Genomic DNA, 16,550 nt, shown 5'->3' on the forward strand with positions numbered 1-16,550 from the left:
CCCATTATAAGGAGTAATTTCAATTCTGGCACTTATGCTATTTCCAAAAAGTTGCATGATGTTTATGTTGTCAACCTTTTTTTCAGGGCTTATTGAGATAATATATAATTCCTACCTTTATACAATTATGTGAAGTAAATTTTATTTCTTCCACCCATCAATGAAAGCTTGCTGTGATTTTGAATTACTATTATGTATACAAAAGTGAAATCACTGTTACCAGTTCTTTAGCTGCTGTCAGCCTCGAGTTCTTCCTAAGAATTTGGGGTACCATAATGGAGTTATTATTTCTTTATTATTTTCATGGGATGGCAAGTCAGACTAACTGTAGCAATAAATTCAGTATTTTTTTAAAAAAGCTTGGCTTTGCCAAGTTATTGCTGGCCTTCAGTCTTTCCATGATGCATCTTCTTCATGATTCTTTATCTTTTTTCTGGGTGTTAAAGAAAATGATGTAATTCTACCACCACTCAGGGAAAGAGGATTTCTTTCTTCTCTGTCACTTTCTATATTGGGGAATATCCATGGAACCATTCCAAATCTATGAGATTTTTTTTTTATATGGAAGAAATAAGATGCTGTTTGTTACTGAAAGCTTTCTCCTAAACATAGCAACTCAGCTACCATGCCTCTTCTATCCTCTTACCCTTCCCTGACAACCATGAGTATGATTTTGATATTTGATATTTGATTTTGATACTTTGATTTTTATACTCTTCCTAATATATGAAGTGGGGGGAGGATTGTACAAATAATGCTAAAATAATTCTGTGGGAGGAAAAGATAGACTGTTAAAGTATTTAACTCACATTGTGCCTTTTAGTTTGGATCTCTACCTCACTTATCCTATGATTGTGTTTGAGTGTGGGAATTTAGGGAACTTAAAAAGAAGTGACTTCTGTTCATTTATATCGGAATTTCGACTCTTTCTTTCACCGTTTCCCTTTCTAGCTAAAGAAGTTGCTTCTCTCACCATCCAATGTGCCTCCAAGCTATGAGGTTCAAAGAGAGGGGAATATATGGCATCAAGGACCTCCTAAATCCAGACCTCAGCGATCATGTGCAAAGGTATTGTTCTTCTTGGGAGCTATAGCTTTACATCACAGTGGTCTATGTTTATGTGAGCTGATTTTTTTTTTCCAGGAATGTTACACAATTGTCATATGTTCATATCGCTAGCTCAACATTTGTTACGCCTATTGGCAGTGACTCTCCAGAGTCACTTTCCAAGTAATGTGGTCAGTTTTTCCTCTTTTCCTCTTTACCTTCCAGTGAAAATAGACCAAATAATTTTTACCACCGAGACTTCCTATGAAGGTTGGGTACTTGTTCTCTCTGTATTTACAGTATAACACTTCTTTTCCTAGGTTTCTTCTCACAGGCAAACCATCACAGCAACCAGTTGCTTATTTCTTTCAAAAATTTTAAGAATGGTGCTGGGAATGTTGTTTTGCAAGATAGTGCAACTCTTTCTGTTTAATCCACCTGAAGATTAAGGCATTAGAATGGCAGACTTTGGATAAGCCATGCCAAAAAGATTCCACATTTAGCAGATTTGTCATTTATTATGAACACAATGTACAAAGTAATAGAACCATCCAATTGTTAAAACCAATTGTTTAAAATCACACAAGAGGCCTTTAAAGGTTTTTCACTTGGATGAAGGAAATTGTGCAGTATATTAAATAAATGAATTTGGATTGCATAGGGAAAGATAAGGAACATAAGAAGACAGAGTGTAATGAAGCCTAGAGTGGGGATAGATATTAAGCCTTCTGTGCTTAATGTCATGTTTGTTATATATATGTCACATGGGCAGAAAATTGACTGAAGAACCTTTGCGATCTGTACTATACCATACCTCTGAAATATTTAAAACAATCTTTTTTCTCTTGTTTTTCTTGCTAGCTGTTTTGAAAATCTTCTGTGCTCTACTCTATTTCTGAATAAGTTTAATGTAATCTCCACAGCTTATATCTTTCAGTTTTTTCTGTCTCCTGATATAGGGAGGTAGATAGATAGATAAGAAATAAAGATAAGGTTGGAGGAATAAGGCGGAGCCTCCTCGCTAACAGGCCGTAGATCGCATCTCTCTGCGGCTATGGTCTGTGCTCTTTCGTTGGAGAGCCCCGATCATTACAATTAGGGGCTGAACCTGCCTTGGAAGGGCAGTGGAGTAAGGGGAAGCCACAAGCCAAGTTGAGGGGAGCCGCATCTCCCCCCTGGTCTTGGTCTTCCCCGCCCAAAGACGACTGCAGCGGTGGTTTAAAATGGCCGCCCCGAAGAGGAGGACTCAGCTGGATTAAGATTTGTGCAGGAGGGAAGAAAGAGGTGGATAACATCTGAACCGGGACAATTGGGCGATGCAATTAAACAAAAGTACTCCGGGATTAAGGTAACATGGAATTTTTAAGAAAAGAAAAGTGAGCGGCGAAATGACAAAGGGACAGAAAATAAAATAAGAAAATATTTCTGACAGCTAAGCGGGGCTTCGAACTGGGAAAGGAAGAAGCCGGAACTAAAGATTTAACTAAATTGGACTAAAATATTTTGGGAATAAACAGGCATAAAATAAAGCTGGACTTAAGATTGTCAAAAAATAATAATAATAAAGTTTACAGATTGGAGACTGGACTGTGTTGGAATATTAAGGTTCGAAAAACCCTAAATAAAAAAATAAGGAAAAAGACTTTGTATAATGGAGAGTACCACCTTTTGACAAAAACTTGAGCTCAAACAAGGGAAAGCATCCTGTTTCTGAATGAACTTGTGTGGATATAATATTAAAGAAAATTGAAACAAAGTAAGAATCTTAGAAAGTGAAAGCAGAACTAGAATAAAGAAAAAAGCAAGGAAAGACTGACTGTGGGATTGATTGATGTTTTTGGTATAGTCCCTGGGCTGGAACAATTGAGAACTTTATAAAATTGAAACAAAAAAGAAGGAAAGTAAAAGTGGTTTTTTTTTTTTTTGTGGACTTTAACTATCATAAAATACAAGAGTATGTAATGATGATATCTCTTTGGGAAATAAAAATGGAACTTAAAAATATGAGAGAATTACTACAGGAAAGAGGCGAATCACTTTGTTCCGTGTTAGAAAAATTGGAAATGGCGATTGAAGAACAAGAAGAAAGAGCTTCAGAGGAGGAGGAGTCAACTCAAGGAGAAGACATTTTAAATAGACAATTAACACAAAGAATGCTACAAAGAAGTGGGGAAAGAAGGAAGATTAAAAAGTTGAGACTTAAGAAGGCAATCAAAAGGGGGAATACCTATGAAGTTGGGAAAGACAGAAAGACCCAGCAGAAAAGGGGAAAGGAAGATATTAAGAAAGAGAGGGATATAAACTGGAATGAGAAAAGATATGAGGAAAAGAGGGAGAGGAGAAGCAGTAAGAAACAGGCTCATGAAATAAAGAAATACAGAAATAGTAAAATGTTGAAAAGAAATTGTTTTTTCAGAAATAATGGTTGATGAATTAAAAAGGGGATTCTGCAGGGTGACAAGGGGTAATAAGAATATTTCTGCAATTAAAAATATTTAGAAAATAAGGTAATATAGATATTGATAACTCTTATTAAAAATAAGGGGGGGAAATATGCTGCGGAATCCAAATGAAAAGATGTAATGATTATTATTGTAACTTCTTAAAAATAATGGTTTATTGGGAATCAAGATGAGGGAATAAAGGTATATTTTAACCACTGAGGTGTCACACTCAAAGCAGTAAAAGGAGCAAAACCTATACTTGTTTTTTTCTTTAGTGTTAAAACTTGTATTAATTTAGAATTTATAAAAAGAATGTGTAATGGAAAGGGAATATGACAGACTAAAGAACCAACTAATTAATAAGTCAATATAGACTATTAAAAGCAAGGAGAGACATTGGCAACCTATTATTATTATTAGGCAAACACATATTATCTTTATTTTTAAAATATTAAAGGATTATATTTGAAATAATTGAAATGAAACAAAAAGATGTTTCTATTGAGATTAATGAAAGAGGCTAGAATTAATGTGTTTGTTTCTCTCCTTACTGAAAATTTGGAATGGAAAAGTTAATAGAATTAAGTATGCATATATGAATGTATAATTGCTGTCATATTTGTATGTAAAGGTAATGACCTGGAAATATGTTGTCCACTAAAAAGAGATTTTTGTTTTTATGTGAAAAATGGAATAAAATTTGTTAAAAAAGAAAAAAGAAACAAAGATAAGGATTTGTTGAAAGTAAATTTCTAACTGTCCTGTATTGTGCACAGATGATCAAAGGTCTTTGAGGAAATCTGGAAAAGCATTAAAACATTAATCCTGATACTGGTTTGTACATATTTCCAAAGACTTCCAACACAATACAAAAATAATACTGGCTGTTTTTTTCCCCACAAAGCTAATGTTTCTTTTTATTTTCTTATTGCTTTGTTAAAGTATAGAAAATTGGCTGACATATTAGCATAGAAAAAGAGCTTGGAAGAATCCTATAATTAAGGAACCTCCTACTTTAATCCAGTCTAATATCTTAGATATATTAAGCTGTTTTTCTATAGATGACATTCATCTATACAAATACCTCTTTTTACGAGGGAAAATACTGAATATAGATGTTTAAGTGTATTTCTCTTTAAGACATATATTTTTATCTTTTTCTTGATATTATTTCAAGTCATTTTCATTTTTATTGATCACTTCAATTAAAATAAACTCAAAAGAGTGGCTTGAAGGACCAAAGTATATGAAATTTTGCAAACTGGAAATTAGCACTCACAGCACAGGGGTTTCTTGCTGGGTTAATGTGATTCTCCCTCTAGTTTATATCTTTGTAGCTTCAGAAATTGGTATGTATATATGTAGCTGAGCTGCAACTACTGAATTATGCATCACAGCTAAATGATTTGTTTCTTGCCATTGCCATCATGTCTGGGCAACTTGAAATATTTACCGGTACTTACACACACGTGTACACACACACACACGCACAAACTCGTAAAAGTTGATGGTAGGCACATTACCTTTTGTTTTTAACCATAGTCCCAGAGAAGCCCAAAGTCCTCTAGCAATGCTATACCATCCCCGCTGATCCACCTTTCAGGCAGTATATTTATGCACACATCTTTCACTGCTTTAATTTTCTAGAAATAAAAGTAAAAGAACTTTTCCCCCTCAGCAAGAGTCTTCCCACAGTGCAACTGTGATTCCACTCCCCTCCATTTTATGCAACCACTTATAACATCCAAATTGCAGGATTGGGAACTTATGCAATGAAAACAGTGAACGAGAAAGTACTCCCATGGCTTGGCACTTTATCAGCTGTCTCAAAAGGCAAAGAAAAAAAATGAAAAGAAGCCAACCTGCATGTAAAATGCTATGGAACTAAGCCTGTGATGAAAGATAACAGATTCCTGCAGAGAAGGGTGGATAATGACCTAATCTCTTCTCTGATTCAGGGTGTAAAAAAAAATCACCTTAGGGATCAGAATGAAAGTCCAGCCCCTACTGTGCATAAATGCTGATAAAAACTATACCTTTCAAATATAACTAACAAGTTCAAAATACTATAACAACAAATGTGCAAAGAGGGGAAGACTGTTATTCAGAGTAACAAAAGAAACAATATATAGATGCAAAAGCTATATATTGAGGGACTTCTATTATGTCTTTCTTTCTATATTAGTCCTTTAAGCCCATATTTATGGATGTGAAATCAAATCTCTCTATACATATCTGGTGCTTAATAAATGACTTCAAAGAGAATAAAATGCCAAAGCTTCTGTAGAAATCATTTGAAAACTCCAGCCAAGCCAAACACATTTCGTTTATTAAAGCAATGGTTGTTACAGGCGTCTTTGAATAAAACAACATTCACAATAAAATATTACTCTTACATAATTAAGTGCAATTAAGAAACAAGACATTTTTCCATTATACTTACAGAGCTTGTAGGCAAAAAATCTTATATGATTAAATTGCGGGAGCTTTGAATTATATTTGTTGGTTCCAATATGGTTATATAGGTTTGATACAGGTTATATAGCTAATGTAGGTTACATAGGTATATATTAGGGTTGTCAAATGCCCGGCCTGTGGGCCAGATGCGTGACATGTTGACCATGCCTACGCCCGGTTTAGCAAAAGTCACATACATCATCTGACACCGCCGCGATGATGTGAGTTTGACACCCCGGTATATAGGGTGAAATTGAACTACTAGTACACAAGGGCAGATATAGTTGCAATTACTGAAACTTGATAAGATGAAACTCAAGACTGGAATGTGGTAATGATGGAAGGTAATAAACTGCTCAAAAGAAACAGACCTAACAAAAGAGGAGGTGGAGTTGCATTATTTATAAGAGATCAGCACTTCTATATAGAAATGCATAAAACCAAGAAGGAAAGCCTCCTAGAATGCATATGGGTTAATATATAAGGGGGGGAAAGAATAACATTGCCATAGGTTAATATATAAGGAGGGAAAAGAATGACATTACCCAACCAAGCAGAAGAAATAGATGAACTTTTTGATAGTTAACAAATGTATGTAGAAAACACACCAAAGTAGTAATGGTGGGGGGAGGGACTTTTAATCACCCTGAAATGAATTGAGAGACAAACTCTGCACCATGTTGTAAACTTAATCAGGTTCCTGATCATTCTAGCTAACAACTTAGTCAACTAAAAGTAAAGAGGGACCTAGAGGGGCAATTCTGTAACAAGTTTACACTTGTTAGTTGCATTAAATGCTTGTGCAAGCTGCAATTTCACTCTGTTTTTCTTTGACACTTGTTTTATGGATCAGAAATCAATATTCCTCTTTTTGTTATGAAGACCTCCATGACCATGGTGGTGAGAATTGGTTATTGTTATTTCAAGCATAAAACAAAGTCATTTGCACAATAATTTCCAAAGTTTTATAAAAAAAAGCAAAGACATTTCCATGAGAATAGAAGCCAAATTTAGAGAAATAATAAGCAGCCACTAGGAAATCAAATTCTCTGGAAATAGAATAGACCATAATGATTCTGTATGTTAAATTTCATGTTTTTTAATTAAAGCCAGAACCTTCTGTCATTTAAGTCATAGAGAAATGACACTGAGAATGAGTTTTCCATTGTTTTTTTTTACCTAATATGAATCTATGGCATTTGATATGGATGGTTGGGATAAAAAAAAACCCATACAATGTTATCTTACTAGTTTGTCAGCAATTAGGTAGAGTTAAATTAAGTAATTTAATTAAGTACGGTATAAAGTCTTGAAACAGCCATTTTAGGGATGTGAAATATGTAAAGATTTGAATGATCTCTGCTGTAATATGTTTAACCAACTAGAACAAATAAATTAATAAATGTTGGATGCCTTTTGGATGTAGCTTAACTTTCTTTTTCCTTTGCTTTTGAAGGTGGAAGGTGTCCAAGACAAAAAGTCAACTTTTCCCCAGGCTCAGAGTCGGAACTGCACTGAGCTTCATAAACATCTTACGACAACCACCACTACTAGACACTGCCCACACAGAAAAAACAGTGGGCCACTAGACAAGTGTCATGCTGACAACATTAGTTCTGTACCCCAGAGACATTACATCCAAAATGAAGAAGATGGCAATTTAAATAAAGATGCGTCAAATTGTGGTAACAGTGTAGCGCCTCCTCTCTCTTCCTCTGAGAAGGGCACCGGAGACAAGGAACTCCATGCTGCAGTGGAGCTTATCCACTATATGCATACTTATTGCCTTCCTCCAAGAAAGCTGCCCCCCATGCATCTTGTTGAGGGGAAACACCAGCCTTTTCACAGCCCCTCCAAAAGAGCAAAGCCAGATCTCACCCTGCAGCAGCCTCCACTGTGTGGGAATGACAGTTGCCCATCCAGCCCTTGGCATTTCTCCATGCACTGCAAACAATCCCGAACTCCGCTCTCTGAATTTTCCATCCTGAAAGAACTGCTTGCCAGAGAACTCCCATGCGATGTGAGTAAGCCATATCGATTAGCAAAGCCTGTCTACGCCTCCTTGGCCAGGTCGCAGCTACACAAGTCTTCAAGAACTTCACCTCACAATATGGGGAGGGAATCTACAGATAGATATAATAAGCCTGCCACCAAAATAATACCCGAAATGAAAACTGAGCTGAGACAGATTCTCAAAGTAGAGGCCGAGGCTGAAACTGCAGAAGAGGATGGTGCAAAACAAGGGACTCCCATGGGTCAGGGATCCTATGGGAAGTCAAGCCGCAAGCAGGACACCTCTATTTATGCAGTGCGTCGCTCTAAAAGACTCAACCCCGAGCTCAGCATTTGGCACTCTTTCCTTGATAAACCTCCCTCAGAACCTACCGTGTCCTCAGCAACCACAGCAAACACATTTGCTTCAGTAGAGCCTGCCCTCTGCTCATATTTGCAAAACTTTGATACAGAATCACCAGCAGCAGAAGTAGAAGTGAGTGGCGCTGATGAGATGGACGGGGGATTCCAGAGTTTCCCAATGGAATTGCAGACCCCTTCACCAGAAAGTTCTAGGGAAAGTGACACTTATGCAGCAAATGAGAGTCAATGCTTCACCCCCTGTCATCAAACAGGTATGTAAGAAAGGAAAGCCCTGGCATTCTCCTGTACCGGCATTTCCACATTTCTGGAAGAAAAAAAAAATGCTTTATCATGATAATAGAAAGCAGATTACCCGTCCTAACATTCTTCAAGGATTGAGCCTGGTGTGATATGGTCCCATATCCTCCTAGATTGACTGAGTATCTTAAATATTGTTGAAGAGAAATTTCTTTCCCCAAACCAGATACATAGATCATTTCCTATAAAATTGTGTATTGAAAAAGTGGCGGCAAAGAAAGAGTTTGGTTTTAATTGAATTGACCCAGGTCTGACAAGAAATAGATTATAGAAGCCCAGTATGCTTGATATGACTCACACATTGAGGGAGAAACAAGAAGCTTCTGAACTGTTGTGTTCCAATTGTGTCATAATCCATCCACTCAGGACTCAGTCATACAGGGTAGGAAAATAATTCCTCCTGTTGCTAAATTAGGGACAGACGCAGGGAAAACTGAATCAGATTACTATTTCAGCATTGAGAGAGATGATTTATTCTTTTCCATATGATGTTTCCCAAAGCTACTCTCCTCTCTATTAATCATAGAGTGGTAACCAGACAATAAAATTCAGTGTAGTGTGGTGGATCATTTCAAAATGAAAAACTGTATGAAAGAAGAATTAATCTCCTCTCCTTCATCTCCAGTAGAATTCATCTACCCTGCTCTGGTTTCAAATTTACAAAATAGAAGCTAAACCATGTATCTTCCATGGCTCACCTCATTTGACCATAATATGCTTTCTCTCTTACTAATCCACTTTATGAGCAGAGATATGGCCAACTGAATCATTCTGCTTTTCTCTGTTCTTTGTTTCAGAAGCACCACGGTGTCTATCATTGCCCTTGGCACAAACGTAAGTGCAATACCCGAAATATATCTTGTGAAAGGATGATCTCCCTAAGTGTCAGAAGCCAGAAAACCTGGCAAATGGCAATCTCAGAATTTTTCAATCCTGATAACCAAGCTGTGCCTTCAGTGCTGTCTGATTGATAACTACCCTTAAATTAAGCTGCTTGGATATTAAGAGGACTTCTAGTGCAGGAGCTTAATGTCAAAATAATCCACTACTGGCTAAGAACTTCATAGTGCAGCTAAACATTTTATAGACAGGAATGTGCAACTTACCCAAGAAAGACTCAAAATGGCCCGCCTAGAGCATAAAGCCCAGTTACGGATATTGGAAGTACTGATATAAACATATGCATCACTGACTCTTTATGATTAAAGCCACATCAAACTTGGGATGTTCACCACAGGTTGCATATTATAGCAAGGTTCCATCATTGCTAGATGGTTCCTATGTTAGGGAGATTTTAAGGGGAGGAAATGTATGGATGGATAGACATTAACCTGACAGTGACATGTCAATGTTTATACAAAACTGTATTTCTGTATATTTCAATAACCAAAGCTAAGGAAGAATGAGATGTTTGGGTGGATGAAGAACAAACATTGAAGAATTTAAATTATATAGTATTGCTTCATAGTGAAGCAGTTTTGTTTATGCAGAAGATCTCACTGTTTCTGCTTTCAGAAATTTGTCCATTGGTGTGCCAAAAGAGTTTACTATCGAGACTAGATGTTAACTAGAATGAACCTGAAAGTACTGTATAACTTGCTTTCTTCTAGTTCTTCAGGAGGATTACCTTAGCTGAAAAAATGTGCTATGTTAGCAATAGGATCTCTTCTATGATGCAAATATTTATTGCAGGAATGCCTTTGGGGTTTGTTTGATTGCAGATAAATGGAAGTTTTTGTCGTTTGTCATTTGTGAATAAGTGAGTCTCTCCTGGTAACCATTTGGTGACTATATCAGCCACATGCTCACAAAATTTGAAATGTGCCCCTGACTTCCAAAGTTTCTTTACTTTTGAATCCTTGTAATAGAAGTGTGGGCTTCCATGTATAAGAATGTAAAGGGGAGCTGAACAGACAGGTTGGATTTTATTAATTTATGTTGATTATTTGAGACCTTTTGGTTGTTTAAGTGGAAGTTAAAAGAGTTAGTTCCTTTCAAGCTTGTCAACTTCCCTATATAGCTTTTTGGAGATGACCCCAGTTCATTAGCTACTACCAGATGTGGGCCCGTTTATCTAAACTTATTAAAAAGTTTGCCATTTAAGTGACAGCCTCATTTTTAATGGATGCCTTGGCTTCTCTATAACCATTTCATTCTATTCTTCTCATTTTTAGAGAATCCGCACTCGGGAAGCGCAGCTTTGATCAAGTTCTGACTGTAGAGCTGTGTGGCACTGCAGGTAAGGGCAGAATTTAGATTAAGCATTTATTATTTTAAAAACATAGAGAAAACACTGTACCCAAAACGAGATTGTCAGATAGTAATTCCTGTATTTAATCATTAACACGAAGGAAGAGGAATCTAGGCACCCCAAACCCTGTTTGATTTTCCCTTCCTCAAAAAGACAACTGTAGAGCAGCACGTCCTTTGAGTGGCAAGTATTTTAGAACCGCTGTAGCCATCTTATAAAGGCAAAAGACTGAATATAAACAGTAGTGCATATCCCCAGATGAACTGTGCGATTTGAAGGCTCACCAGAGGGGTGGACATGGTTTAAAAAACAGACCTAACTCCTATTATAGTGATGTCGCTTTACTCTCATGGTCCTATACTGAAAGAGTTTTATCCTTTTGCTTCCTTGGGGGAGATAAGGTCTCACACCACCAACTACTCCTCCATACAAGCCTTCGGAAGAGGACCTATATAAGCCAGACATTCACCAGAGACCAGCACAGAAGACTGCGGTCATCACCAGCTCTGAGCCACAACCAATGATCAGTCATAGGCCAATTTCCAGAAAACATCAGAAAAAGCAACCAGTGCGGACAGAGCTGTATGCCCACCTGAGTCGGTCTGCTATTCACCCTGCTCACTCTGAGCAACATGGGGTATTGAAACGCCCTTTCTCACGGTCTTTTGGTGATCATGATTATTGCCAAGTCTTGAAACCTGAGTATTCGCTCCAGAGGAAGGTGCTAAGATCTTGGGAGCCCCTGAGCCATATAGAAAGCCAACACAAGAGGCAAGTGCCTGATGTTCCCTATCAGGAGGAAAGCAACAAGAGTTTTGATAAAAGCTCAGTGAAGGAGGGCACCAAACAGCTGAGGGACCAAGAAATCAGAGCCAGTTTGACCAAACACTTTGGTCTTTTGGACAGTGCCCTGGAAGATGGGGAGGAGGCCCTGTTCTTCAAAACTCCTGAATATGATACTGTCTTTGAAGACAGCTGCAGTGAGATTGGTTCTCCATTGGAAGAGGAGGAAGACGAGGAAGACGAGGAGTACTACATGAGTCCATTGGGTTCCAACAGAGGTCTACACAGTAGTGCTCTTTCTAGGACCAATTTGCACTATTGTTCCCGAAACAGATCTGATTCAGAGTCTTCATGCTGCAGAAGTAGGTCTCCAGCCAGCCAGCAGGTTTTCAGGTACGTTCATTTGCAACCGATACTGTTTTGGGGGAAGGGTCTGAGATAGTCATAGTCAATTGCATTGGTTTGCATTTTGGATTGCATTGTTTCAGAGTATTGCACATTAAAACTTCATACTCTTTAGTTACATTTTAAAATAATGCAGTGGGGTATGAAGGGTGGCCCTTCAGTCAGCCTAGGGGAGTATACAACTAAATTTCTAGAAATTTCTCAGGCAGGATTATCTCTTTTTCCTTATTCTTGGTTTGCCATTGCTGTGGGGGCTATGTCTTATTAGGCTGAATTCAAAAATCCTGTGAGCAAAGTACAGAAGTGGGAGGAATTATTTTTACTGAATTAGTTCCTCCTCCAGACCTGGAAAATTTACTCCAGAGGATTGATAGACCTATTAGAACTGCATAAAAAAGCCATGGCAGCTGCAAAGGAAATTGGGGAAATTTGCCTTCGTTCCCTGATTGAGGAATACCAACCTCTACTGGATAGATAGCATTCCTGAACTGGAATGAGATCCTCCGTGCATAAAAGGGTTTTGAGAACCAATGGGGAAAAAAAGAGATACCCTGTCCAGCCACATAGAAATAAAAGTAAGATTATTTGTAAAAAGATTAAGGCCAAAACCACAGTATGACTGTACCTAAAAAGATTTTATCTTCAGATTTTCAAATTATAGAATATTTCATCATTTACTTTTGTTTACCTCTTTGCTCCAATATTTGGCGGCTATCTGACCACCTTTAAAAATGTTTTAAAAATTTGTGAATCTGTAATAGCCCGTGACATTCTATATTGATTGTAAAATGGGTAAGACTGTTCCTGCAAGCAAGGAGTATGTTTCTAGGAGTATTTTTCTGATGAAGATTCTGATTTCTAAGATTCAGAACAATTGGAATCCATTTGGGTTTGTATTTCTTGTTTTCCAATAGACGTGAAAATGGCAGGCATTGTCAAGAGGGAAACATGAGCAGCCAGAGACTGATGGAGAAAAAAAGAGAAAAAGCCATTGTGAGTGACCTGTAAGCTCTCAATGAGATTTGGGATGGATGAAGTGGAAGTGATAGGGTTTCTAATCTGATCAGAGGATCCTTCTTTCTGAAACACATTTGAATTTTGGGAGGCAGGAAAATATTCAAGAAGGGGTAACACAGGAAGTTAGTTGGTTTTCCAAATTCTACTACTCTGGAAATGGAAGTGCATGCTGATGAATGATAATTCTCCCTCTGCCAAGAACTCAGTCTGTTCCCAGTTTCTTCATTTTATTCCCTTCCAAAATCTTTTGGCTAGTCTTGGCATAAGGAGAATTATTACTCATCAGCATGCGGTTCCACAGAGTTATAGAGTTTTGAATCTTGAAAAACACATGGTATCACTTTTAAAAATCATACCAATAAGAGGAGACATACAGTTGTTGAAGTAGAAAAAAGGCTGCATTTGAAGGTGGTGATTTAATATTCTGTATATCTTTTAATCAGCCAGACACAGATTCATTTAGCACATTTAGAGCAGATCTTTCTTCTGTTGGGAAGTTTAAAGAAGTTTAGGTGAGAAAACCATCTCCTATCGAGATACTTAGTCAACTGATTAATCAAGTTGTCTGCTTCATGTCTTCTTGAACATAGATTCCTAGTATTAGTCTTTCTATACAGTCATCCTTCATGTAATTTAAAATGTTAGGAGATGGTTCTTATATAAATGGTTTGACATCCATAAATGATAGATGCCTATGCAGCATATGAATCTTTTCAGATCTGCTGGTGAATGGGAGGCCTCCTCTTGAGGCTGTGTTGAAAATCAAAAATGCTTCAGAGATTTGCTGTGGTATGATTTTTCTACTCATTCACCAAACCTGGTCTCCTTGCTCTGTAAACTCTTTTTTCTTTCCTTTAAAAGAAATTGTGTTAGATTTAGTGTTAGGTTGTTAGATCACTTTATAGAACAATTTAAAGCTTCCAAGAAAAAAAAGTGACCAGCATTTTTAAGCCAATAATATAATTTAGGAGATTGTTCCAAAGGCAAGAAACGTCCATCAAACATCCATTACTGTGACAGGCTTGGCAAGCTTTAAAAAGATCAACAACAAAAAATTACTTCTGAATTAAATCCTTCTAAACTACTCCTGTGCGTTTTCTAATCTAAAATTCCTCTTTCTTGGATTTTCCATCCATTCTTTTCACACAACAAGTTCTTTGAAAACTTGGATTGATAGTTAAAAAATAATTTTCGGACTAATGTGAGTTCAAAACCAAATGGAACAAAAGAGTTATGGTTCTTAACTAAAATATAAAAAGGTGTTATTTTACTATTAAAATGGACCTGGAGATATCAAGAATTTATCAGTTTAAAACATTGTACCAGGACAGGCATGAGCAATTTACTCGTGTCATTAAGAGCCATGGAGAGCTGTGGTGGTGCAATGGTTAGAATGCAGTATTGCAGACTAATTCTGCTGCCAGCAGTTCAATCCTGACCGGCTCAAGGTTGACTCCGCCCTCCATCCTTCTGAGATTGATAAAATGAGGACCCAGATTGTTAGGGGCAATACGCTGACTCTGTAAACTAGTTAGAGAGGGCTATAAAGCCCTGTGAAGCAATATATCTAAGTGCTATTGCTATTAAACAGGGAGAAGGCCGTGTAGTATACATCCAAAATCTTGCCAGCAGTATGAGCTCTAGTGAACTGAAGAAGCAGTTTGAAGTGTTTGGAGAGATTGTTGAGTGTTGCATTTTGACCAAGAATAAAAGGTGAGTTTTCCTTATCTCATTATTAACCCTGGCTGAAACCATGAGTATTTGTAAATCAGCTATCTTACTCTATGATTAACATTAAAATTGGAATCCAAAGTTCACTAGCTGGATAATTCTTGTTCTTTGGAGAAACATCTGCTCTGAGGACTCTGTGAATGCAAAAGCAGAGTATTAATTAATTGAACTAGTGTACCTATTAAGAAGTAAGTTAAATAAGTTAAACCTTTTGCTGGTTAAATATGTGTAAGGATTGCAGTGTGAAACTCATTTTTCCTTCAATTGTATCATATTTGTTTTGGCTAAGAAACTGCCATTAAATCCCTTCATCCCTTAATTGTGTAAGGACTAATGCTGCTGTTTTGCATAAAAGATGCAGCACCTCACTGAATTTACGATGGATTACTATTACTTAGCATATGTGTACTTTATGTAATTTAATTGTGCTATATGCAGAAGCAGATTAAATTTGGAGCAGTACAATCCAAGCTTGAAAGTTTTGAACTCAAAACTCTTCCAGAATGTTCAGAATAGCAGCAGTGCCTTTTCAATAAAGTTGGAACTATCTGTTTCAAGTGAAAAACAGGGCATTTAAGTTAAAAATATCCTGTGTGCGTGTATGTACACACAGTCAGTCCTCAACTTATAGCAGTTCATTTGTGACTGTTTGAAGTTACAATGGCACTGGAAAAAGTGGCTTATGACCGTTTTTCACACTTACAATTGTTGCAGCATCCCCGTGGTCACATGATTAAAATTTGGTTGCTTAGCAACTGACTTATATTTATGATAGTTACAGTGTCCTGGGATCATGTGATCACCTTTTGCGGCCTACTCACAAGCATATAATAGGGAAGCCAGATTCAGTTAACAACTGTGTTACTAACTGAACAACTGCAGTGGTTCACTCAACAAGTAATGACAAGAAAATGGGGCAAAACTCATTTAACAACTGTCTCGCTTAGCAACAGAAATTTTCAGCTGAATTATGTTAATGAATTAGCCAAGGACTGCATGTGTACTGTACATACATACAAAATGATTTACCCACTAAAACAAAATTTTATTTGTTTTAGTGGGTAAATCATTTTTATTCAGTGTTCCTTGTCTGTTGCAGATTTGTGTTTATATAAATAGGCTATAACAATATGTGTTATATTGTGTAGGGGAAGGTCAATGTTTTGCAGTCTAATGTCTGTTAACTATCCTGAGTGGTATGTAAGTGGAAATAAAAATAATAAATTGCCTGGCTGGAGTGTTCTCTCCCAAGGCAGCTGGGAGATGTCAATGTAATCACTGCAGTTTGATTAATAGACTCTTGGATCCTAATTCCTATAAAGTTTGCATGAGATTTCAATGAGATGCTCTGAGCTCCTGTTGGAGAGACACGGAATAAAAATAATGACAAATAAATAACACTGCTCTGTTGGCTATGCTGGCATTCCCTCTTTCATTATCCAGGGGAGATAAATATGGTGTCATCACATACCGGTGTTCTGAGCATGCTGCTCTGTCCTTGAAGAATGGTGCTTCTCTCTGGAAAAGAAATGAGCCATTGTTCCAGCTGGCTTATGGCGGCTTTGGACACTTCTTTTGGACCAGATTTACTGATTTGGGTAAGTCAGCAATCATCTTGGCCTGTTTCATTCTAACAGACTTGATTTAGCAAGGGTGTACTGAATTGATTCCTATACTGCAGGGTTTCTAAAACCTTGGCAACTTCAAGCTGTGTAGACGTCAACTCCCAGAATTCCCCAGCA

General features: G+C 37.2%; 1 protein-coding gene across 5 annotated transcripts in view; it reads left to right on the plus strand.

Annotated features, from left to right (window-relative positions):
• PPARGC1B (PPARG coactivator 1 beta) overlaps positions 1 to 16,550 on the plus strand; it is a 137,577-nt gene that overhangs the window by 113,073 nt on the left and 7,954 nt on the right. For 4 of the 5 annotated variants that reach the window (XM_026696355.2, XM_087924546.1, XM_087924547.1 and 1 more), the window contains exons 4-11: positions 952 to 1,068; positions 7,405 to 8,575; positions 9,419 to 9,455; positions 10,796 to 10,860; positions 11,274 to 12,048; positions 12,975 to 13,053; positions 14,669 to 14,790; positions 16,252 to 16,406. In XM_026696355.2, coding sequence (XP_026552140.2) covers positions 952 to 1,068; positions 7,405 to 8,575; positions 9,419 to 9,455; positions 10,796 to 10,860; positions 11,274 to 12,048; positions 12,975 to 13,053; positions 14,669 to 14,790; positions 16,252 to 16,406 — 2,521 coding nt within the window. Of the gene's footprint in view, positions 1 to 951; positions 1,069 to 7,404; positions 8,576 to 9,418; positions 9,456 to 10,795; positions 10,861 to 11,273; positions 12,049 to 12,974; positions 13,054 to 14,668; positions 14,791 to 16,251; positions 16,407 to 16,550 lie in introns of those variants that run through there. The other variant, XR_015741764.1, reaches the window with a different exon arrangement.

The sequence above is a fragment of the Pseudonaja textilis genome, chromosome 2 (assembly GCF_049901715.1).
Source record: "Pseudonaja textilis isolate UNSWEBS1 chromosome 2, rPseTex1.2, whole genome shotgun sequence".
In the NCBI taxonomy this organism is placed as follows: domain Eukaryota; kingdom Metazoa; phylum Chordata; class Lepidosauria; order Squamata; family Elapidae; genus Pseudonaja; species Pseudonaja textilis.